The sequence below is a fragment of the Myxocyprinus asiaticus genome, chromosome 12, assembly GCF_019703515.2.
Source record: "Myxocyprinus asiaticus isolate MX2 ecotype Aquarium Trade chromosome 12, UBuf_Myxa_2, whole genome shotgun sequence".
NCBI lineage: Eukaryota > Metazoa > Chordata > Actinopteri > Cypriniformes > Catostomidae > Myxocyprinus > Myxocyprinus asiaticus.
The window spans coordinates 42,515,016-42,539,835 of NC_059355.1; the positions used below are offsets into that span (position 1 = coordinate 42,515,016).

The 24,820-nt window shown below is 34.4% G+C and overlaps 1 protein-coding gene across 2 annotated transcripts in view; it reads right to left on the reverse strand.

The window, feature by feature from the left end:
• The window catches only part of LOC127449419 (immunoglobulin-like and fibronectin type III domain-containing protein 1), a 41,238-nt gene extending 26,796 nt beyond the window's left edge, over positions 1-14,442 (reverse strand). The window contains exons 1-2 of one of the 2 annotated variants that reach the window (XM_051712829.1): positions 14,349-14,442; positions 1,253-1,340 (exon numbers count right to left, since the gene is read on the reverse strand). In XM_051712829.1, the coding sequence (XP_051568789.1) occupies positions 1,253-1,301 (49 nt within the window). In that variant the 5' untranslated portion in view covers positions 1,302-1,340; positions 14,349-14,442. The remainder of the gene's footprint in view (positions 1-1,252; positions 1,341-14,348) is intronic. The other variant, XM_051712830.1, reaches the window with a different exon arrangement.
• Positions 14,443-24,820: the final 10,378 nt, after the last annotated feature.

Genomic DNA, 24,820 nt, shown 5'->3' on the forward strand with positions numbered 1-24,820 from the left:
CATAGAGAATCTGTGGGGTATTGTCAAGAGGAAAATGAGAATCAAGAGACCAAAAAATGCAGATGAGCTGAAGGCCACTGTCAAAGAAACCTGGGCTTCCATACCACCTCAGCAGTGCCACAAACTGATCACCTCCATGCCACGCCGAATTGAGGCAGTAATTAAAGCAAAAGGAGCCCCTACCAAGTATTGAGTACATGTATAGTAAATGAACATACTTTCCAGAAGGCCAACAATTCACTAAAAATGTTTTTTTTATTGGTCTTATGATGTATTCTAATTTTTTGAGATAGTGAATTGGTGGGTTTTTGTTAAATGTGAGCCAAAATCATCACAATTAAAAGAACCAAAGACTTAAACTACTTCAGTCTGTGTGCATTGAATTTATTTAATACATGAGTTTCACAATTTGAGTTGAATTACTGAAATAAATGAACTTTTCCACGACATTCTAATTTATTGAGATGCACCTGTATATATAATAATAAAACTGTAAAAGTCCCACTTCAACTCAGGTTGGTTGATGGCTTGTCCCTTACATCCATGGCTACTAGATTCAAACTAGATGTTCAATGAGTTTTCAGATGAGGGGCGAGCTAGGCATTGATGAATCCTGTGATTGCATAAGCCACATTTACAGATTCCTCTTCATATGCATCTTTGCATCAGAGTGGCCAGTTTCCAGCCCACAACCGATGACTATCAACAGCTGTTAGATTATTCATGTGTTTCAATAAATTTGTGTGGCTATGTTAGATTCAACACTTGCTTTTATCTCACTATCTTGCACTTCTAGACCCCAGAGACAGATATATTATTCACTTTGCCATAGAGGGGAGGTCATTAGATCTGGAAAATTCAATGCATTACATTTTAACACATCTGCTTACTGTGGTAGAACCCTTCTAAATGAGTCCTATGTCCTTTCAAGTGTGTCAAATTTCCTTTCTGCTGTCATCATTGTGAATACAATGAAAACTGATTAACTAAATTTCATCCTCAGGGAATAGTGACCATTAAAAAAAAGAAAAAAAAAGAAAAAGAAAAGAAAAGAAAAAAAGAATTATAGAGGGAAAATAAAAGAATAAATCTACTCTCATCTGCGATCCTCTACTTTCTCAGTATGGCAGGCCTTCACGGAGAACATGGCTGGATTTGTTGTTTCAGTAATTCAGTAATGGAGTGTTTGGACAAGGTTCGGTGCCTGTGTCAGACTGCCATATGGGACAGAGTACAATTATATTGTTCTTACCGCCTTGCCCGGCAGCAGTTGGATCTGAAATTTTCGCCTTTTTCCACATCTTGATGCAGTCTATTGGCTTAAGATTTCAGAAGTTTCTCTGGGGGTAAGAAAAACAAAATGATATGTAAAATCAGTTTCAATCTTATTAAACATTTGGATAGATTAAACATGTTTACTCAATACAGGAATATTTATGAAAAAAGCTAATATTATATTCAATCTAGAACAGTGGTTTTCAACTGGTTTTGCTGCATGACCCAGACTTTACTTTGGACATCAAGTGTCGACCCAACACAGTACAAAAACTATAGTGCAAAATATAATTTAGATGGTTTCATGCTCTCGGCAGCCATTAATTTACTGCGCAAAACGCATTGTTGGCACAAAACATGTTTAGCTGTATTTAATGTAGTCTGGATCAGATTTTACTTTGCATTCTGTTCATGGTTTTCAAGGATAAGGACATGTCACGCAACCTGTCCATGTTAGCGTCTGCCCTGTTTGGCTAGCTTCTGCCAAAAGATAGATGAACTTGTACCAAACAGAATTTGATTGGAGGAACAGGCTTTGATGTAAACAGTAAAAGAAATGGTATGGTAAGTGTCTACCTTAAAATAGGTAATGCTATTTATTTGCTATCTAACTGTAAACAATTATGTGATGAGTTACATTTTATTATTTACATTTAAAAAAAAAAAAACGTTGGTGTTTTTGAACACCAGACCTGCTAACAATTTTTGGGTCGCGACCCACTAGTTGAGAACCACTGATGTACCTGCAGAATACTCGTTCAGCCCATTGTTTCGTGTGCTTCGGGAATGAGGGTTTTGAACATTTAAACAGATTAAGCAAAAAAACATTGATAAGAAAGAGCATAATCTGCTAATAGAATAAAGTCCATCACTCTTTAACAGTTAAGGAAAGTGAATTGTCAGAGAAATTCATGTGAAACTGAGGAAACACACAATATAGACCCGGTGAATTAGATGACAGATATCCCATTTGTCGGGATGTGACATAGTCTGACAGTGTGGTGCATTATGTTCCATTAGAGCAGCTTTGGGACTAGTCAGCAAAACCTCCACAGCTCGAGTCATTCATCTTTTCAAATCCACAAACATATATAGATGAGATCCAGTCAGTGTGCCCTTACTAGTATACTAGCACTCATGTAGCACTGATATGTGATTTTGACATACTTGGATTTAACTGTCTCCTCCAGGGAAACATATTTCATTTGAGGAGGAGTGCTATAAATATTTTAGTGAGCAAGTGCTAGAGATTTTAGCTCTGTTCCAAAATCATTAGAGAGCTGCCTTGCTACCTACTGCCAACCTTAGCAACCCCCTTCTAAGGCAGCATCCTAACTTAAATGGAACCTCAAATGTAAGCTATTTTGAACACTCTACATAGGCAGCAGCTCCATAAGCCACACAAATATAGCATGTAAAGCATTCACAATTGATTTCAACTGAGTCTGATGTTACAAGCATAAAAAGGCTATGTAGCACACACAAATATTGGAAAATAGTCAACTTTTAATTTATTTAAACTGTTTAAAATCACTATTTGTCATTATTTAATTATATGTAAGTTTATTTAAAGATGATGTAAGTTTTTTTAAACTTGTGTGTTGAAATACTTCCTACTTTCCCAGTTTAATATGCAGAAACAACTACTGTATAAGTCATTTGTAAGCTGAATTCCCCTAAAAGTAGTTTTTCCTACATTTAGGAGCAACTTTTAAGTTAAGGTATGATGCCTTAAAATGCTATCTAGGTAGGTAGCTCACTAAGTTTTTGAGCAGAGATTTTGTATTTCAAATCATCTAGTAGATTAGGGCCATTGATGACACTTTCCTTTCTTTTTCTGAAGACTGCTGTTAATAGTATTCTCAATTCCATCTCAGAAACTGAATGAGGTCTTTTATGCATTGGCCTTTTTTTTCATAAATAACTCATGGCATCTGACCAAGCAGCATATCACAGAACATTTCATACACAATGGTGTCATGATTGGACTCTTTTAGACATGGCATAGAGCATAATGGGCTATAAATGCAAGCACTATTGAGATCACAAGATGCTGAAGCCTGACATCTAAGTGTCATCCTTCAACATGCTTGTGATTTATCACACACATCATTATACATTATTTGACTTGTCATTTATGTTGGCGTAAAACCCAGCGGCTATTGTTTCTATTTGTTGCATCATAGACAATAAATCTATCTCTGCATTATTACTACCACAAATAGTAATAAGAATGATGGTAAAAATTATCATATTAAGCTTTAACTAGTGAATGCATGTACCATACAATGAAATCTTATTACAGAATACATTCACACAGTCAGTGTTGTGGACTGACTGTATTTACTACTAACAAGTGTGACTCAAATTGTTCTGTAAATACAACAGCAGACAGGAGCAGATCAAATACTATGTGTATGAACAGTTAACTGAAGTCAGTCTCTAATTGAAACCTGTAACCATTTTGACAGATAGTAAATATCAAATATTTGTATTGCATTTCCTCTACAGATATGGGTAGATTCATTTAAAAATGAATAATGCACGCTGATAGCTTAGATTATTTTCATGTGCTTTCTGCATTGTTTAAGCACATGACACACTAAAGGAATTATGCAAATCAGGTAATTGTGCAAACATGATGAAAGTAAATGCTGAATGCAATTTTCATGGTAAATTCCAGATTTGCATGTCAGTTCTGAGTGCTAGGTGGTTAGATATGCAGCACGCTACCACGATCTGCCATACTTAGCTAGGACTTTACAATATCACTCTACCACTTCCACTACCACTGTGGGCGGCTGTGGCTCAGATGGTAGAGTGGGTTGTCCACTAATTGCACAGTTAGCAGTTTGATTCCCAGCCCACATGACTCCACATGCCAAAGTGTCCTTGGGCAAGACACTGAACCCCAAGTTGCTCCCAATGGCAGGCTAGTACCTTGCATGGCAGCTCTGCTGTCATTGGTGTGTGTGTGACTATATAAGTGCAGACCTTTTACTATTTACCACTGCAATTTAGACACCTGACTCAGCTCTTTAAAATGCCAAACGTGCATAGTTTGTTAATTACTGCTGTGATCATCGCTGGAAAATATACACAAACATAGTCACTGTCACATAGTTCAGGAAAGTATCGCTGCAGTCTGGATAGATGTTTATCTGTTAACTGTTCGGCGAAGTTGATTACTTGCTATTATGCTTGGGTATGTTGTCTGGTAGGGTTGTTGAAGCTTATGCTTGTCATGCTCGTATGAATTGAATAATACTCCTGTGTTAACCAATCACGATGTCCCTACATTGTTTGGTGAAGTTACTGTAAGATGTTTACTAATATTCATGACTGTATTTTATAACACTGCTGTAGTTTCCAGGTTACCTAAGAGTGTGCCGCTGTTTTCTCATTTCTTTTGCCCCATTCGCAGAAATGCACAAGCTATCGCCAATTGTCTTTTTAGCTCAACTTTATCTCAAGTTGTTCAAAATGTACCAATTTCATAGCACAGTTATATACATTAAATTCAATGTCAAATGTTTACCTGAAGTGACTTATCCAGACGTGTTGTTGATACTGAGCATCTACGTGAGAGAGGCGATGAAACTGTATCTTTTTCTGAGATCTAAGCACTTGAATTTCTGTTAGTTCCAGGCGTCCAGAGAGCATCCAGCCACCAAACAACATGGTCCACATTTTAATAATGAAAATTTATGACAATCGTGTTAACATTAGTAACGATAATCACTATGAATGATGTGCCTCCCGCTGTTGTTTTGTATGAGGGTGCATTCCATTCCGAAGTGATCATCTCTATACCCTATTCTCTTTGAAGACTTTACCATCCACTGTGAGAGCTTTGAAAGGCTAAAAGGTGTGGGGCTCAAAAATAAGGGTCATTCGGAACTCCATTTTTAAGTCATTTGTATTGGAAATTCAGTTTGAAGCGATCTTACAGCATGACTATCATGATTGTTCTCCCTTCAGAGGGTGATTTATCCCATTTGGAATGCAGTCTGAGTTTGAAAACTAGCAGGAAATGTCCAAGGAACAAAAAGATGTCACTTAAACCATCTTGAAATGGTCCATAAGTGTCAAATTCATTCATTCATTCAAAATGTGTAAATAAGAGTGATGTTTATCTTTATCAAAGCAAGTAAAATTTCAGTTTTAAATGTTTAATAGAATAACATGAAAATAGAACATTATGATGAGTTTATGATTCTGGCTCTGAGTATCCCCAATATATCCCAGTCACACGACAGGCGATGTTCAGGTAAGCTCAAATCACGAGATGCATCCGCTCAGAAGAGCAGTGCCGAAACACAGCTTAAAGGAATAGTTCACCCAAAAATGAAAATTTTCTGATAATTTACTCACCCTCAAGCCATCGAAGATGTATCTGAGTTTCTTTCTTGATCAAAACAGAATTTAAGATTTTTAGGATTTCATTTCAGGCCTCCTCCTCTAAACAATGCAAGTGAATGTACTCCATTTTTTGACGGCCCAAAATGCATATTTAGGGTGCATCAAAATAATCCACATGACTCCAGTCGACAAATAAAGTTCTTCTGAATGCAAACGATTGATTATTTTGAGAAACAAAACAATACTTCTATACTTTTTAACTACAAATATCAATCATATTTATTGATTGAATACATTGAATTTGTAAATTTTTAAAAAGCTAAAATGTGACACAGAAGGGTATTAAAAGACTTTTGACATGGATCTAGTTTTTGGAAACACATTATACAGAAGGAGTCAAACCAAACTTTTACTCTCAACACTCAGTGAAATAATCTCGGTGCTGAACTTCTTTGCCACAATACTAATCAATCACTGGCGAGTGAAATTTACCAGCCAGTGGCTAATCACAGACATTTTCAGTCGCATACCCAAGTGGTTAGTTAATAAGACGCTTTCAGGTTTTTGCTCATCAGAACCTCCGTGTCAAAATTATTGGAAAGCTCATTTTGTTTTGGGTGTTCCTCAAATATAATAATGTGTCTTTGGCAGCACTGTGTCTTGGCTTCTGTTCATTTCTGAAAATGAGCCTCCTGAGCAAAAGATCCCGACACGTAAGCTTGCCAAGCTGGAGGTCTTCTCCGGATTACACGCAACCTGAGCTTCACACCACCCATATGGTGGAAGAAATCAGCACTTCATCACTTCACTTTTCTTCCATGTTTGTCATTCTACACTTAAAGTATTTATAAGCCTTTATTTATTAACAAATTGGCTGTTTGTTGTGTAAGGACTGGCTGGGTTAACTTAGCTTTTACCATTTTCCACCTCTGTCTCAGATAAGGAGAACTACCACATAAAAAGAAACATTTTCATCTGGGCGAGAAGCCGGAGCCATGTTTCATAACATAATTACATGCCAGCGGCAGACTGGGCTGTATTGTTGTAATAGCAGTCCATGAGTAAACTACCACTTCACACGACATGCTTAAGTTTTAAACTATGACACTGACCTCTTTTCCTCTTGCAAAATTGCCCTGCTGACATGTTTAGTAGGACACAGTCATTTGTCAAATGCCAGCCTAGCACATTAGCCCTCGGTGGTGCTAGTTATTTACATTTCTTGAAATTAGTGAAGTTCACTAAGAGGACCACTTAGTGAGTAATATCATACATATCATTAGTAAACAGTTCATTGGTAAGGTGACATTTATGTTAATGCCAATGTGTAGTTTTACTTCAGACTATGCAAAGGTGCTTTTTCATCATCACTATAAATGACTAAGAAACGTCTCCAAAGACATTAGACCTCAGTCACTAATCATACATTTGTTGCATTCCATTCAACTCGGAAAGTTGGATTTTCTAACTTCCTCCTAGGAAAAGTGCAATGGAACGCCACTTGAAGTCGGAATTCCAACTTGGAAACTGTTCGTCTCCGATTTCGCTGAGATGCTGGTGCGTGAAGTCACACAAACAAAGTAAGTGATAAACATACATTTTTATTAAGTAATATCAATAAATGAGTCAAAGTTCCTACATTACATGGTATTAAATCTTGTTTAACAAACAAGAAACAGGTGCATAAAACATGGTAAATTATACTCTCTTTGAATAATCGTACACCTGTAGTACAAATTCTTGTGTTGCAACATTGTTTATTAGTATGTTTGCTAGGAGACATTTCTGGTGACAGTGAAACACCTGCTAAGCTAATGGGAGCATTGCATTTTTACACGTCATCTTCCATGCATCTGGATCAGAGATCGGAGATATTAAGTAGGAATATCCCACATCTGACTTGAATGGTACACAGAATTACACACGTATTTGTGCTTAAAAGCTGTGTGCAAACTTTTTCACACAGACATCATGATTCATCAATGAGTTTGAGCTTACAGTATTTATTTGTATTTATTTTTTACATTTAGGACAAAATTTAGAACCAACTCAAACCACATAATTTTTTTTGTATTATTTATTTTTATATACAGTACATTATATGAACCTTAGTCAGAGTCATGCATATTTAATTTTTGACGGGAATAACAACTAGGCATTCAGGGATAGAGAGACTGATCTTACTGTGAATTTGGCAACAGGAGATTGAATGTTCTTCAGCTGAAATCTGTCTTTTCTAATTGAAATTCAAACCACTGCCCCCAGTGGTCAAAGCTGGAAGTGTTGTTGAATGTTTGGGAATGTGTGAGCTCCAGGTTTTGGGGTGAATTGTCCACAGAGTGGTGCCAAAAGAGAGTTGTCTTTTTAGTTGTAAATAATAGTCAACAGGAATGCATATTTATGTAGTGGAGTAAAAATGTAGTCTAAAGGCCTTTTCACACCAAATGCGAACTTCGACGTGATTTCTCGCCGCGATTACATTTTTTTACGTAAACAATTGATTCCTAATGAGCCCTTCACACCTGGAAAGAATGTTTGCAAAGAATCGCGCGCTGACAAAGCGGAGCTTTTTTTATTTTTATTTTTTTCTTCTCCCGGTGAAGAAACGCCCCGACCAATAAAATTTGATCTGTGAATCAGTTCCCAAAACCAGCAGAACAGGTGGCGCTAAAGCACAGAAACTGTTTTGACCACCGACATTAAACACTGAAGCAGTGAGGACGTGTGTTTCATTTGCATCAAATGCCTTAAAAATTGAAACATTTTTTTTTCTTATGGGTTCTCTTAACATGTAAATGATATTGCTGCATCACCACCTTGCATCCCGTTTAAAAAGCTCTCTGATCTTACATGGATTGTCTTCATATATTGCTGTATTTTTTTCCTTTGAATTTAATCTTACGTGAGTTCTCTTATATCTCTAAAACAACATATATCGCTGCATATTTGCTTTGTATCACAGTGCGCGCTGCCGCTCTCAGCCAGAACAATCATGCGTAAGGACATATACGCATGAAAACTGATGCGCAGTATCAAATACACAGAATGTATGATAGTACTAACTGTAGAGAGCACATCATTACAAGACAAAGCCAAATCTTGGACATTTAGAGCCAATTTTGAAATCCCGGTCAGATGCTTTTTTCAGGTCTGAAAAAGAGGACATGTCTGGGGAAAAGATGATGTATTGTCACCCTATGTTACGTTATTTGTGTGCTTGTTTGTTTGTCATTTCATCACAAATGCCAAGGACTCGTCTGGACTCAGAAATCCAGAGTCCTAAAGGCTTGAGTCTGAGTCAAGTCTGAGTAAAAATGCATTCGAGTCCATGACAAGTGCAAGTCCATTAAAACTGGACTCGTGACTCGGACTTGAGTCCGAACTCGAGTACTCCAACACTGTCTGTTACAACAGTCATTATATGTGTGCATGATGCAGTGATAAATAAATAAATAAATAAATAAATAAATAAATACTAAACATACCTGCTTGGCAGTGGCATATAGTCACTCTTATTTCAAATGATAACATGTTTTAACCGTTAATATTATTTTTTAAACTCGATTTTTTGTAATCACCCTTCAGACTGTGTACACATGATAATATTGCCAGTCAACTCATCCAGCAGGTGAACTAATATAGCTTGTGAAGTATCTCAAATATTTTCTTTCTCACTGAGCAAATCAACAACAAACTCTTCATCACTTCTGCAACTTGTAGAAAAATAATTGTTCTTTTTTTCTGTTGGTCAAGTACCTCTTCTTCTCATTGACCATCACGGGCAGAGGGCAGACCATTTCAAAGGTTCACTGAGCCACATACCGTACCGAGGTAAAATTGCTTGTTGATTAGCGCCACCATATTGTGAAGCCATGAATGTGCTGACGCCGTCATTCACTTCGCTTTTTATGGGAAAGTGCCATTCACCAGTGATTCGCTTCTCATTATCATGTCGCGTTTGGTCTTTAGAGGGAAAATGCAACCTCTGAATGTGAACGCGATTTCTTCCCCATTTCCATGGGATCAGAACACATGTCCAGGGTTGGGGAGTAACAGAATACATGTAATGGGAATAAGTATTTAAAATACAAAACATGAGTAGCTGTATTCCACTACAGTTACAATTCACATCATTGGTAATTAGAATACAGTTACATTCAAAAAGTATTCTGATTACTGAAGAGATTACTTTGCATTTTATTGTCATTTAATATTTAGTCTTTTCAGATGGAATACATTTATACATATAAACAGCAGTGAAACACTTTCTTATGATGTGTTACACACATACGAGCAGACAGAGAAATAAGTTTGAAGTAAGTTTGGAGCAGAAGAAATAGAAATAAACCTTGTGTAAATTGTCAGCTTTACACTAAGCTAAAATGCTATTTCTAGCCATTTTACATGCACATATTACCAGGCACCATCATATTTTTTTTATCAAGAAAATTCACGTTAGATCATAATTTCTTTTTTTCTAGTAAGACCTTTGATTTTAGGGCAAAAATCGTATTCTTGAAAATAATTTTTGTATTGTTTTCCTGTAAAAATATCTAAAAATCCTTAAAACAAGATCAATTTGATTTATCTTGTTTTAGAAACAACACTGCATAAGATATTTAGGTTTGTCAGAGAATGTATTTTTAACATGTGTATTTTGTCTTACCGCACTGCACTGTAAACACTAATAGTAATCTCAAATTATAAAAAATAGTATAATCAACTTAATCTTAAATTTTTACTATTCTTACTAGTTTAAATTAAGTTACAGTTACTCTCTAAATCCTAAGTTGTCATTAATAAAAACATTTAAGTGGTCCTAATTAAACATTACTTGAAATGTCACATTTTGGAATCATAACTCAAATACATAAATTCTTTCAAATTTGGCTTAGAGTACTACTATCATAAAATTACCAAGTACAAAATTGCAGCTGTCTGTTTGGTCAAAACAAGGTAACTTATGTAGTAAAATAATAGTTTTTTATTTAAAAATGTATTTAGTTTTAATTATTATGACTATTGTTGTTGTTTTGTTGTAGCTGGTTGATAATTGAGATTTTTCACCATGTCACCATGAGGGTGATAAGTGTTACCTCTAGTGAAACTGGAGCCTGTTTAGTTTAAGCCATTCTTCTTTACTCAATTGTACTTTACAAAGGGCAGATTTATATGCACTATGAAGTATTGAGTAGAGTTCACTGTGCCACTTGGCTAACTTAGAGTCTAGTCATAATTTCCCTTATCCCTCATATCTTTCTGTATAAGACATGTTTTAATCCAATTTAAATAATTAAATCAAAGCAACAACACTTTAATCATAGATGAGTTAAGCTTACTTGTAACTAGTTAATGTGTCTTAAAAAATTACGTTCAGTTTACTTGAGCCAAATAAGTATGTTTACTTAGAAAAAGCATGCAAACCAATTGCCTTGAAAAATCTAAGGTCAACTAATTAGATTTTACAGTGTGGAAGAGTTTTATAGTCAAAACAAGTGAAAAAATCTTCCAGTGCTGAAGAAGTAATCCATAGTATTTAGAATACGTTACTGACCTTGAGTAATCTAACGAAATACGTTACAAATGACATTTTACAGCATGTATTCTGTAATATGTAGTGGAATACATTTCAAAAGTAACCCTCCCAACCCTGCCCATGTCTCTGAGGTTGCTTGTGCAGTGTGTGCTATGAGTATTGCCACAGAAAAAAGGTAAACACATTTGAATTGATGCAAAAATATCTAATAGGAGATGCCGTTTGTCAGTAACTGCAAAATGGGGTTGATGTCAGGGTACTGGAATATTCGGAAACAACATTTTGACTTCCTGTGTGATTATGTTGGTGTGACCGCAACTTAAGAAGAAATATATGTGCTTACTCGCCGGTTGAATCCAACAGAAATTCACAACAGAAACACAAGAAACACCTGCATGCAGTCATCAGCAAATGAGACACAGTCTCTCTTAATAACTGCAAAACTGAACTCATTTCAATTCTTTACCCATTACGCCACTAAATGCAGTTTGAGGAAATCTTTAATGAAAGTACTGTATGTCTAATTTACTGAACAGTGATTATTTTACTATTAACCCATCTCTTTACATAACTATGTTTCAGTAATAAATGCAGTATCGATGGGAGTGTTGAGTCCACTTTTCATCTTAGGGAAAGCTGGCAATGAGCCCCTAAGGTCTTATATTGTAGCAGCATATGTTTTAGGTGAGGAAATGGCCGCCCTATAAATCAGCCTGCTTGTCAGTGCTTTATTTAGAGGACAGAAGATGTGATTCCACAGGGTGTTTAAGTGTATCAAATCACCCCCAGTAAAAGGCAAAGCCAATTTTGCTCAGTCCATCACCCCATTTCTCTGATTGCCAATCAAATCTTCTCTTCTTCTGTCCTGTCAACTTTGACCAGTTAAAATGGCTCCCTTGGATAGACTGTCCAGGCATCTCAAATGCCTCTCTCTTAGCTCTCATAGTGTGCGAGATTAAAAAATGTGACTCCTAGTGGACAACATTTAAAGTTAAATTCATTTTAAACTGTTGCTAGTGGCAAGATGTAGTGGTGAATAATAATAGCTGATCCATTTTTTTTTTTTTTTTTTTTTTTTTTAATGGCTAACATTTCAGGGACAGCTTAAACCTTTTAGATTTGTTTTCAGCAGTCTAACCACATTTTTAATGCAGCCATGCAGATGCCAAGAAGATAAGTCAGTGTGGATTCACTTTATAGTCATGCTGAATATTTAAAAACAACTCAGATTCAAGGGCTTGTTACTTTTTTGTTCACAGCCTTTATAACAGTCTCACATAATTATCACTTAAGAATCATTATGAAGGTAAAAAAAGGTGTGTGTATACCTACTATAAATATTGTTTAGGTTTGCCTTTTGATGATATTGATATCAATGGACTTTCTGTATCTGAGGAATCATGCATTTATTTCACAGTTCATATTGTTTATTGTATTGCTTTGAGAGTCTTGTCACATTTGAATGGTTTACACCTAACTGAGAAGTATGTTCTTCCTTACTTAATTTTTTTTTTAAACAGATAAGGAGAAGTGGATGCCATATTTCATTGTTTTACTATTGTAGTACTTAATTAAATGTTTTATGGTAGCACTCCTTGTATTGTGTTCTTATTTGGATTAATTGCTTTTGCTTGTTTTATTCTCATTTGCTAGTCACTTTAGATAAAACCATCTGCTAAATGAATAAATGTAAATGAAAATGTAAAATACATTTAATTTCTTTTTAGTGTTAAATAATACAAAACCTGAAAAAGCAGGATTTTAATAAATAATAATAAAAAAAGTATTAACCTAGTAAGTAGTAAGGCTGAAACTTGCATTTTGTATTGGCCTTCCAAATCATTTAACATTAGGCTACCACTACCCACCATTTTTTATTCCATTATTTTTGCCCATGTACTAGGGCTGGGTATTTATACAGATTTCCAGATTTGATTCTGATTCCCAAACTCTCAATTTTATTTCATTCAATTTGATTCAGATTAAAATGGGTATATTTCAGTTATAATGTCCATTTGCTTTCATACTGTATGAAATAAATTATCTCTCAGCAGACCATCTAACTGGGTACATTATGAAAATATAAATTGTACAAATGTAATTTAATTAATTAATGAATTAATTTATTCATTTACGTCACAGTTTAGTTAAAAACTATATATATATATATATATATATATATATATATATATATATATATATATATATATATATATTCAAATCCTTGTATTCCATCAATAATTATAATGGCTTGACATTGCATATATACAATTTTTGTTAATTGTTTATTGTTTACATACATTGATATGTAGAAAAAGTGATTAAATTTGCCTCACAGAATAAAAGATTGATCTTGGAATTTAAGAATCGAAATCAAGATTGTTCAAATGAAGATAACGATGCATCAGAAAATCAATATTTGTATCCAGCCCTACTATGGACAGTATGTTCCACTGCAATAGCTTAATTTGCATGATTTGTTTTTATTATAATTAAATGCCAGACATGGACATATTTCCAACCACTGATTCAAAATACATAATATAACTTGGCTTTGTTTGATGTGAAACTCTTATATATAGTTAGAACATCCCTGCAACCCTGTTCTGGTATGACTTCATGCCACCTGACCAGCAGGTCTCACCACAAAGATTCAAGACCCTGAAACCCAAAATGAGAAGTCCAGCAGAGACCAACTCAAATAATTGTATGTGTGGCCATAAAACTAGCTGTAACAAAATACCCTTTAAACATCCATGTTGAGTTCCAATATTGTTAAGAGAACATAAATTAACTATTAATATAATAGTGTAAGTCTGTAAAGCAGAAGTAAATTACTTTGCAGTTTAGCGTCCTTAGTGTCAAGGTAATCTGAGGTTGTCAGCGTTGCATTGTGAAAGCTCCCTAGGTGCTATATTAAGTCAAAGTACATGCATAGTTCAATTCCTCCAACAAAGAGCAAAAGCTTCTCTTGCCATTCTTAGTTTGTGTCCCGTTGAAAAAAGCACACGAGTGTCAGATCACGGTGCAAAGGTTGGTGCGACAAACGCTTTGGTACAATTCAAAGGTACGTAACTCCTATTATTTTCTTGTTCTCTGTGCATGTATGTTCCTTAGTTCTCGCACAACAACAACAACAACAACAACAACAAAAAAGGCTTTAAAAAATACCTACCTTTTAAATTTTCTCTGTGCTTCTCTCTGTCTGCTCCTTTCAGATTGTGTTCTGGCCTCTTCTGATATTTGAGTGCTGCCTTCAACTTGACCAAGGTAATAAATCCTTTGAGCAGTTTGTGTGTGTGTGTGTGTGTGTGGTGTGTGTGTGTGTGTGTGCAGCTATTCCCCATGTACTCAACCTTGGATTCCACCAAAAGAAGGTTCTCCTTTCTGATGGGAGGGTCTATGTGAAGTTTTAACAACTTCTTCCCATTTGGCACCTCATAATGTAAAAAAACTTTTGAAATGATGTAGATCACCTTAAAGGAAAATTAACCCAAAAATAAAAATTATGTCATCATTTACTCACCCTCATGCCATCCCAGATGTGTATGACTTTCTTTCTTCTGCTGAACACAACTTTTTTGAACTCTTTAGAAGAATATCTCAAACCTGCAGGTCCATACAATGCAAGTGAATGGGTACCAAACATTTTTAAGCATATAAAGTGGTTAAATCTATATCTTTAGAAGCGATATGATAGGTGTGGGTGAGAAACAGATCAATATTTAAGTATGTTTTTTTTTATATATAAATTCTCCTCCCTGCCCAGTAGGTGGCGATATGCACTAAGAATGCAAATCACCAAAAACAAAAGAAGAAGAATGTGAAAGTGGAGATTGATAGTAAATGTTTTTGTCCTAAAATTAAATTATCTACTGTACAAGTGCGGTATGACTCTAGTGTGTATCATATTTTAATGTAACTACAATTTAAGCGTCAAAACTAATATGTGTAAATTCATAAATATGGTATTATATGCATGTTGTAAGAGGCCAGGCTGAAAATGCAACACTCAGTTTCATACAATATGTAACAGGGGGTCCCTGCTTTGTCCCTCTATCCACCAAGGGGTCATTGGCCCAGAAAGGTTACAGACCCCTGGCATAATGTACATCAACAGCATTGATTCACCACATTGGTCTGATATTACAAAAATACAATATACAATAAACAAGGCATTAAATGTTTGTTACTGTTTCAGTAATTGATTCTGGCTCAGAAGTAAAAGCAAAGGAAATGTCTGATGTTTTGACTTTAATTCCCTCTAAAACAAAGCAATAAATAAAATCATTTGTGATATGAATGACTTGGCAAAAATGGTGAGCAGCGTTTTATGCCACAGATAAAATGAAGCATTTTATGTTCCTATAGCTACATAGAGAACATGTGATCGAAAACAACAATCCAAGCCAAAGTATTGTGACAGCAATTTACCATTACAAGCACCAATAACTAAACTGATCTGCCCGGTGGTTTGTCAAAACAACCACAGGCATTTAAACATCTTTTGGACTGCATTGCAAAGCCATATTTCTGTTTTCTAATTTAATAGCTGATCTGATCACAGCAGTAGAAGTAAAACATTTATGTTCCTACATTTTAAGTCAATAATGCAGCAAAGCTTATAATGAGGAGAAGACCCATATTTTGTTGTTAAAAAAAGGTTCATTAGGATGTTTTTAATGTTTTGGTATAGCCTGCAGAACAAAATACAGTATGTACATACTGTATGTGTAGGAATATACTGTATATGATCAATGTGACATGAAAATTATAAAAGCCTTGAGAGAATAGCCAATTCTAATATATAAGAAATTATTTTCATGGTGTAAACAAATCCCTAGGGAGTTAATACGAATTGTTAAATTATTTGTTTAGCATTTAGGTCAGTGATTCTCAATCCGGTTTTGTTTCAGGTCCCAGATTTTGCATTGGACTTCGAGTGGTGACTCAACACAGTACCAAACATTGATTATTGTACAAAAGTATAAAAAAATGTCCTTAAAAATATTGAAATGTGTTAATATTACCATGAACTCTATAGGCCAAACAATTCGCAACATAATATAAGCAATATTTCAGGTTCAATACAAATTAAGCACCACGAATATTGATAACCAAACAAAATGTTTTTATTTTGACTCTTCTTTTAAAAAGCATACATTTGGGTTACAGTGAGGCACTTACAATAGAAGTGAATGGGGGCCAATTTGTAAACATTAAAATACTCACTTTTTTCTGAAATAAAAGCATAATCAAAATGCGTTTTACTTCGTTGCCATGACGACGTTACACTGTAAACCCTTTAATCATGGTAATTTAATAGTCCGCTACAAAAACGACGATTTAAACAACTTGACAGCTCAAATAATACATGATTTTTAACCAAATAATTCACGTGTGCTTATACAAAATTAAAAGTTTCGCATTTCTACCTATTAACCCTCCAAAAGTTGGACCCATTCACTTTCATTGCATGTCACACTGTAACCTCGATTTTTGCTAATTTTAAAGAAAAGGAGGAACAAGTCAAAATAATTTTTTGTGATAATTAACATTATGCCATAAATGCTCTCGACTGAGCTTAACTTGTGTTGAACCTGAAATATTTCTTTAAGATAACATAGCCTGAGTTAGAAAATAAACAATTTTGTTCATGGTTTTTGAGAATGAGAGCCATGTTGGCATCTTCCAAATCTGACTAGCTTTTATCAAGTGACAGATTAATTTGTGCCAAAATGCAGTCAATTTGATTTTACACACATCCTTTGACATGAAAAACAAAAGATTTACAGTAGAAAGCGTTTTCTCCTCCCTTTTAAAAGTTGTTAAGCCTATTTATTGTTATCCTAATTATGCACAATTTTATAGTAAGTTGCATATTATTATTCGCATTTGACATTGTTTTTTTTTTTTGTTTGTTTTTTTTCATTGCCTAACCCTATAAGACCAGACCTGTGACCCACCAGTTGAGAACCACTGATAGGTGTTAGGTACGGTTGAATCTAACTAAGTGATTGTATGCAATTCTAGATTCCACTTCTCTCTTTTCAGCCAAATAAAAATGGCATAAGAATCTCAGAGTTAGCACATAAATATAATCTCCTCCAGTAATTATCAATGTTTTATGGTGCTACACCAAAGTTTACATGTAAATACCATAGTGTGCATTTGTGTTCCATGTTAGTTTGTCAATACTCAAGTTTCACTGCAATCTCCTGGACATTCTCTGTTCAGTTCCTGTGAACTTGGAATTGAACCCAACACACTGAACACCGATTGAAATGACTTAGTTGCTATTCTAAGCTGCATGATAAAACGTTTTTATCCTAACCACGTGAAGTCTGACCTGCAGTACTCATGGTAAGATGTCAGAAACGACGGCTAATCCTCTTGGAGTCATGACCGACAAAGGTCATTGGGTCGGTAGTTTTTATTACCCCCTCATTAAACTGCATTGTGGCCTTGCTACTCAGTCTACAAATGGAGGCAGGACAAATGTGTGGCATTTTGCACTGAGCAAAGTTATGTAAGGAAGGCCTAAAATGAAGAACCGTGTTCTCTTTTGATGAGTGATTGGTTGTAATTACCTGGAGGCGCTCAGTTTGCCACAAGCATCAACAAACCGTATATAGTACATGCATACAAATTAGATCACAATTGGAAGATTGAATGCACTTTCACTCATTCTATGTCGTACATATATTGCCTTAGTCTCTGTATCATAAACAATAGTTTAAAGGAACAGTTCACCCAGAAATGACACTTTATTTACTAACCATCATGTTTCTTTCCAAACCTGAAAGACTTTCTTTCTTCCGTGGAACACAAAAGAAGGTGTTAGGCAGAATATCAGCCTTAGTTACCATTCATTTTAATTGTATGGAAAAATTATACAATAAAGGAAATAGTGACTGATGCTTTTATTCTGTTCTTATATGTTTGGAACAAAATGAGGTTGATTAAATGATGACAAATTTCTTGTTGGGTGAACTATCCCTTTAACAAAAATATCTGCATTTTTTTTTTTTTTTTTTTTTTTTTTAGTAGGAATAGTAATTTTTATATGAAATTTATATTTTTATATAATGTTTATATGATACAATAGCTGAAAACACATTTGTGTTATCATAAACTCTGCATTTCCACATCTTGAGTAATAATTATTTGTGATTTCTGATTGAAATGTAGTATGGAATACAATACATTTTATGATTCATTATAGTTATATTAGCCTACTTATTATGTATCCTTAAAATTTGTTAGAGGATAGTATATGAACAGTCAAATTTATTTTCACATCACATTTTAAATGACATCAACAATTCACAGTACAGAAGGTTGCAATTACAATGGTGGCCTGAAAATGAACCCCTTTTAGAGGTCTCCAGTAAATATTTGCACTTTCAGTGATGCTGTGCACTTGGTTTATGAGTTTTCATTTATTTATGACAATCTCTAACAAGTGAACTCAGCTGGTGGCCCTGGTAGTAAATGAACAAAGTTCAGAGAATCATGGCATTGCCAACCAAACTGAATGCCAGTTGTGAGACATTAATTCAATTTGCCAATATCCCTTTGATTAATAAAATGGAATAACAATACAAAGTGAACTTTTCTAAATTAGTGTTCTATTCTATTCTATTCTGTTATATTCTGCACTATTCTGCTCTGTTATATTCTACTCTGTAATGCATTGCCAAGACAGTGAACTTTCTCATTTGTTATTCTTTTTCTATTCTATTCTATAATGTAAAATAAAGTCAGTGAACTTTCTAAGTTGTTATTCTATTCTATTCTATTCTATTCTATTCTATTCTATAAAGTAATGCCAAGCCAGTGAACTTTCTAAGCTGTTATTCTTTTTCTATTCTATTCTATTCTATTCTATTTTATAATGTAATATAAAGGCAGTGAACTTTCTAAGTTGTATTCTTTTTCTGTTCTATTCTATTATGCAATATGAAGTCAGTGTTATTCTTTTCTATAATGTAATTTCAAGTCAGCGAACTTTCTTTGTTGTTATTATGGCCCAAGCACAGAAAGTGTGGATACCCTATTTTTCTTCTAAAGATTATTATTATTATTTCAAGGTTTTCGGTACTTTTGGGGTATTTAACATGCATGAAAACTCTTGAAATTCTGCACACACATCAGAGTCGTCGGCTATTAGGGCTGGGCAAAGTTGCAATATATAGAAATATATATAGTTCTCATCAAGCCGGAAACCTAAATAATTATAGTCATTAGGTTCGCCCAACAGGAAGTCTGCCATTTTGGATTTTTTGAATATTGCAGTCTCTGAACTTTTAAATACTCCTAGGTGATTCATGAGACTGTCACCACATTTAGACAACATTATGCCAAGACACTGAAGATGCTAAATTGCGAACAGATTTTGATATACTGTATCGAACAGTGTTGCCATGGCGAGGCATTAAATTAATAGTGAAAAATGGGAAACAGGAAGTGTCTCATTTCAGGTTGTCCATTACCCGCTCCTTGCTCACTCCACACTCCTGGATTTAGAGACACCCTGCTCCATGTTCACTCCATGGCAAAATTAGCCACCTCTCCACTGTTAAGTTATTTCAGTAAGCTTTGAAATATCACAACCCTTCATGCAGAATATCTATTAAATGAAAATAAATACATAATACTAGGAGAAAAGCTACAACGTGCTTTATTGCACTAACACTAACATTAGCCCAAAACTAAATTAAATTATTTTATAGCTTACTTTTGAAACATGTCTGCAACATTCTATGGATTTAGTCAATTAAATAAATTACTAGATGAAAAAAAAAACATTAAATAAAAAATATTAATTACCAAAAAAAAATAAATACAAATAAATAAATCATGAGAACGAAAACAAAACATTAAATTAAATCAAATTAATAAATTACCAAATGAAGAAAAAAAAATTAGGGCTGGGCAAAGTTGCAGGGGGGGAGGGGCATGCTGGGGGGGTTCTGTAGCACCCCCTTGAAAATGGGCATGTAAGGGGGGCTCTGTAGTACCCCCATTTTCACCTACAGTCACCAAAATTGGTACATATATAGTTCTCAACAAGCCAAACAACTTTCATACTCACTGTCATTAACTCTGCCCAACAGGAAGTCAGCCATTTTGGATTTTCTGAAAATTGCAGGCTCTGAACTTTTAAATACTCCTCCTAGGGGATTCATGAGACTGGCACCAAATTTGTGGAACATCATGCGAAGATATTTTAGATGCTAAATTGTGAACGGATTTTTGATATTTTTAATTGTGTCACCATGCAATACATTTATGGCTAAAAATGGAAAACAGGAAGTTCTGTGTGCATTGTGTGATTTTTATGAAAATTCAGCTGAATGTTTGGTAATGAGGGCTGATCACATTGATGTGGCTATTACGGGTAACGATTATAGTGCCACCAACTGGTGGCAGAAAGCATGGCACTTTTAACAGACTTTGAAATAGCCCTCTTATGTTTACATTAATTGTTTCAAAAGTCTTTAGAATAATGTCAAGACACTGCTGATGTAAAATTGTAAAGGGATATTTGATATCTTAAATACTGTTTTCATGGCAACACATTAATTGTTATTATTCCTTCCTATATTTGGGTGTTTTTGAGGCACTTGGCATACTTAAAATTTCATGAAATTTTGCACACACATCAGAGTCGTCGGCCATTAGGGCTGAGAAAAAGTTCACGCATGGGCATTAGGACGGGCTCTGTAGCAACCCCTTTAAAATGGGCATGTAGCGGGGTCTCTGTAGCACCCCTATTTTCAACTACAGTCACAATCTTGGTACATATATTTCTCTCATCAAGCCAAACAACTTTCATACTTACAGTCATTAGCTCGCCCAACAGGAAGTCGGCCATTTGGGATTTTCTGAAAATTGTAGGCTCTGAACTTTTAAATCCTTCTCCTAGGGGATTCATGTGACTAGCACCAAATTTGTGCAAGATCATCCAAGACACTGTAGATGCTAAATTGCAAACAGATTTGTAATATTTTGAATGGTGTCGCCATGATGAAGCAATACATTTAAGGCAAAAAAAAAAAAAAAAAAAAAAAAGCATTGTGTGATTTTGATGAAAATTCAGTTATATGTTTGGTAATGGGGGCTGATCACATGAATGTGTCATTTATGGGTCAAGGTCATAGTGCCACTAACTGGCAGCAGGAAGTATGGCACTTTTAACAGACTTTGAAATAGCTCTCTTATGTTTACATGAATTGCTTCAGAAGTCTTAAGTATAATGTCAATAATGACACTGCTGATGTAAAATTGTAAAGGGACATTTGATATCTTAAATACTGTTTTCATGGCAACACATTAATTGTTATTATTCCTTCCTATATTTGGGTGTTTTTGAGGCACTTAGCATGCTTAAAATGTAAAAATAAAACAAAGACATCAGAGTCATTGGCCTTTAGGACTGGGCAAAAGTTCACGCATGGTCGTGTCGGGGGGGCTCTATAGAGCCCCCTTTAAAATGAGTGTGTAAGACGGCCTCTGTAGCACCCCCATTTTCACCTACAGTCACCAGAATTGGTACACATATAGTTCTCATAAAGCTGGACAACTTTCATAATTATAGTTATTAGCTTTGCCCAACAGGAAGTCAGCCATTTTTTTTTATTATTCATTTTTTAATATTGCAGTCTTTGAACTTTTAAATACTCCTCCTAGGGGATTTATGAGACTGTCACCACATTTAGAGAGCATTATGCCAAGACACTGAAGATGCTAAATTGTGAACAGATTTTTGATACATCGAACAGTGTTGCCATGGCGAGGCATTAAATTAATGGCGACAAATGGGAAACAGGAAGTGTCTTAGAGATTTAGATCAAAATTGAGATGTATGTTTACTCTTGGGCTAATCACAATGTTGGGTCATGGTCATAGCGCCACCACCTGGCAACAGACATTAAAGTAGTCCTCTTATATTTACCCAGATTGCTTCAAAATTGTTTAGAATAATGTCAAATGCCAAATGCATGTGTCCACCTTGCATTGTTTTCCGAAAGCCACCGGGTGGAAATGGACCCATGGTGCTTGAGCCCGTCATTGCTGCTTGCAGCTATATTTCTTTTTTCTATTCTATTCTATCATATTCTATTCTATTCTATTATATTCTGTAATGTAATACCAAGTTAGTGAACTTTCTAAGTTGTTATTCTTTTTCTATTCTATTCTATTTTATTCTCTTATATTCTGTAATGTAATACCAAGAGAATGAACTTTCTAAGTTGTTATTATTTTTCTATTCTATTCTATAATATAATATCAAGCCTTTCTAGTCTTTCGAGTCTTTCTAGCAAGTCAGTCCACTGCCGGCCATCTTTGGAATGCTCTCAGGAGGCTACTTACAGTCATGCCAGTGCAGCTCCAATCTACTTGAATAAAGAAAGAACAAAATCTAATAAATGGTTGGTCAAGATTATGATCAAAGAAAATATTTCAAATCAGCAATAAAATCTGGCAATACTGGTGTCATAAATTGTGATTATTTACCTCATATTATGCTAAAAAACGAAATTTTGCCAACTTGTATAGCTAATGCGCATGCGCTTTCAAGAGTTGATTGACAGGTGATGTGTGTATCTAAAAGATGATTGGTTCTTTTAACTGTACGGCTGGAATTCCTGTCCACATCCATAGACTGTTGGGCACTCAGAGCTCCTTGGTTGAGCGTTCCAATTTCGCCCATTCATTTGAATAGAAGTGGCCCATCTCTGCTAAATAATCTTTGTATCAAGTCAGTGAATTTTCTAAGTTGTTATTCTTTTTCTATTCTATTCTACTCTGTTATTTTCTTTTCTATTCTATTCTATAATGCAATATGAAGTCAGTGTTATTCTAACATATAATGTAATAACAAGTCAGTGAATTTTCTAAGTTGTTATTCTATTCTGTTCTGTTCTATTCTATAATGTAATACCAATTCAGTGGATTTTCTAAGTTGTCATTCTATTCTATTCTATTCTATTCTATTCTATTCTATTCTATTCTATTATGTAATGGAATACCCCGTCAGTGAACTTTCTAAACTTTTATTATTATTTTTTTTTCTCATTCTATTCTATTCTATTCTATTCTATTCGGGAATAAGATAGAGAAAATTGTTGTCTCCATTTAGAAGATGAAACAAAATTATTATTTATATATGTTATTTTTTACAAGAAACTACTTGAGTGAGTTTAAATAGTGATTATTATTTTATTTATTTTTTTACTTATTGAATGGCAAACTGTATTGTTCTAACACATTAAGGAAATAAATCAGAGGAGCTTTATCACATTAATTTAAAAAATCATAACATTTAAAAAATCATAACCCCAAGACTATATTTTGTCTTGAATTTGTAATTGTGTCGTTCAGTCATTATTCTCTATCTTAAGCCCTCTCACTTGCTAATTAATTACAACATCTGTAGGAAGTGAAGAATTCAATTATTTATTTATTTTCCAGGGTGTTAATCTGTGATGCATATGCAAATGAAGTAGGATGTGAAAAAGTCGGAATTTGAAGATGTTACCCAATGGTTGATCTGCAAATCAATGAGAGGCTGTGAATAGACATGAAAATTTATATCTGCACTAAACACCCCAAGATTTAGTCATTAAGGGTGCACTTGTTTAAATAAATTATTACAATACAGATAAACTGGGGAGACTGAGGCTGGTTGTCATACTTTATATGCCATTTAATATTTCTCAAGGTAGGTTTATTTTTGAATTTCTGTATAGGCACACACCTTAAAGTCTTAGCAACAAATAAATAAATAGATAAATAAATAAAAGCTATTGTACATTTCCACAATCATTGCCTGGAAAAAAGATACAGTTAATTTAACACATGTTGACCTGTTGGGCATGTTGTTACTCTATAGGGTAAGTTTCACAACTGAACAATCATTAAAGACTATTACAGGCTTTTTAGCTAAATGTAACAGTAAAACACGTAAGCAACACACAACAATTTATAAAACTTCAAAAATGTAAAAGGTGAACTTGACCCAATCTGACATTTATGAAAAATACCATTGTACCTAACAACACAGTTCAACCTTTCGGTATTATACAGTTAATTCTGTCCTAAATGTATGCCATTGTGTTCTATAATATACTGTATATATATATATATATATATATATATATATATATATATATATATATATATATATATATACATGATATTGGAATTATTGATAGAATTCACATAAAATATTCTAATTTAAAATGGTTTTGAGCTTGGTTTTTGAAACCAACATACAAAACCACTGCTACAGGGTGAATGTTTTTATTTTATTTTATTTTATTTGTAATTGTACTTTTGGCTCAAAATCTTATATAGTCTTACAGTACTGAAATAAAGGCTACAAGACAGGAGGAGATCTGTGAAAAAGGACAGTGAAAAAAGGATATAATGGTCCCACAAGCTGTTTTCATACGCAAGTTTGTTTGTTTAAACATGTTTAAAATTTGTTTTTTTTTAAGTTTAAAGTATTAAACTGCACTCAGAAGGCTTCTTGCTTTGCTTTCTTTTTTGCTCCTATGACCCAGAAAATCTAAATTTGGCAGTGAACTATAAAGTTTTACTTACATAAAGTACATAAAGTAATTACATAAAGCTTTA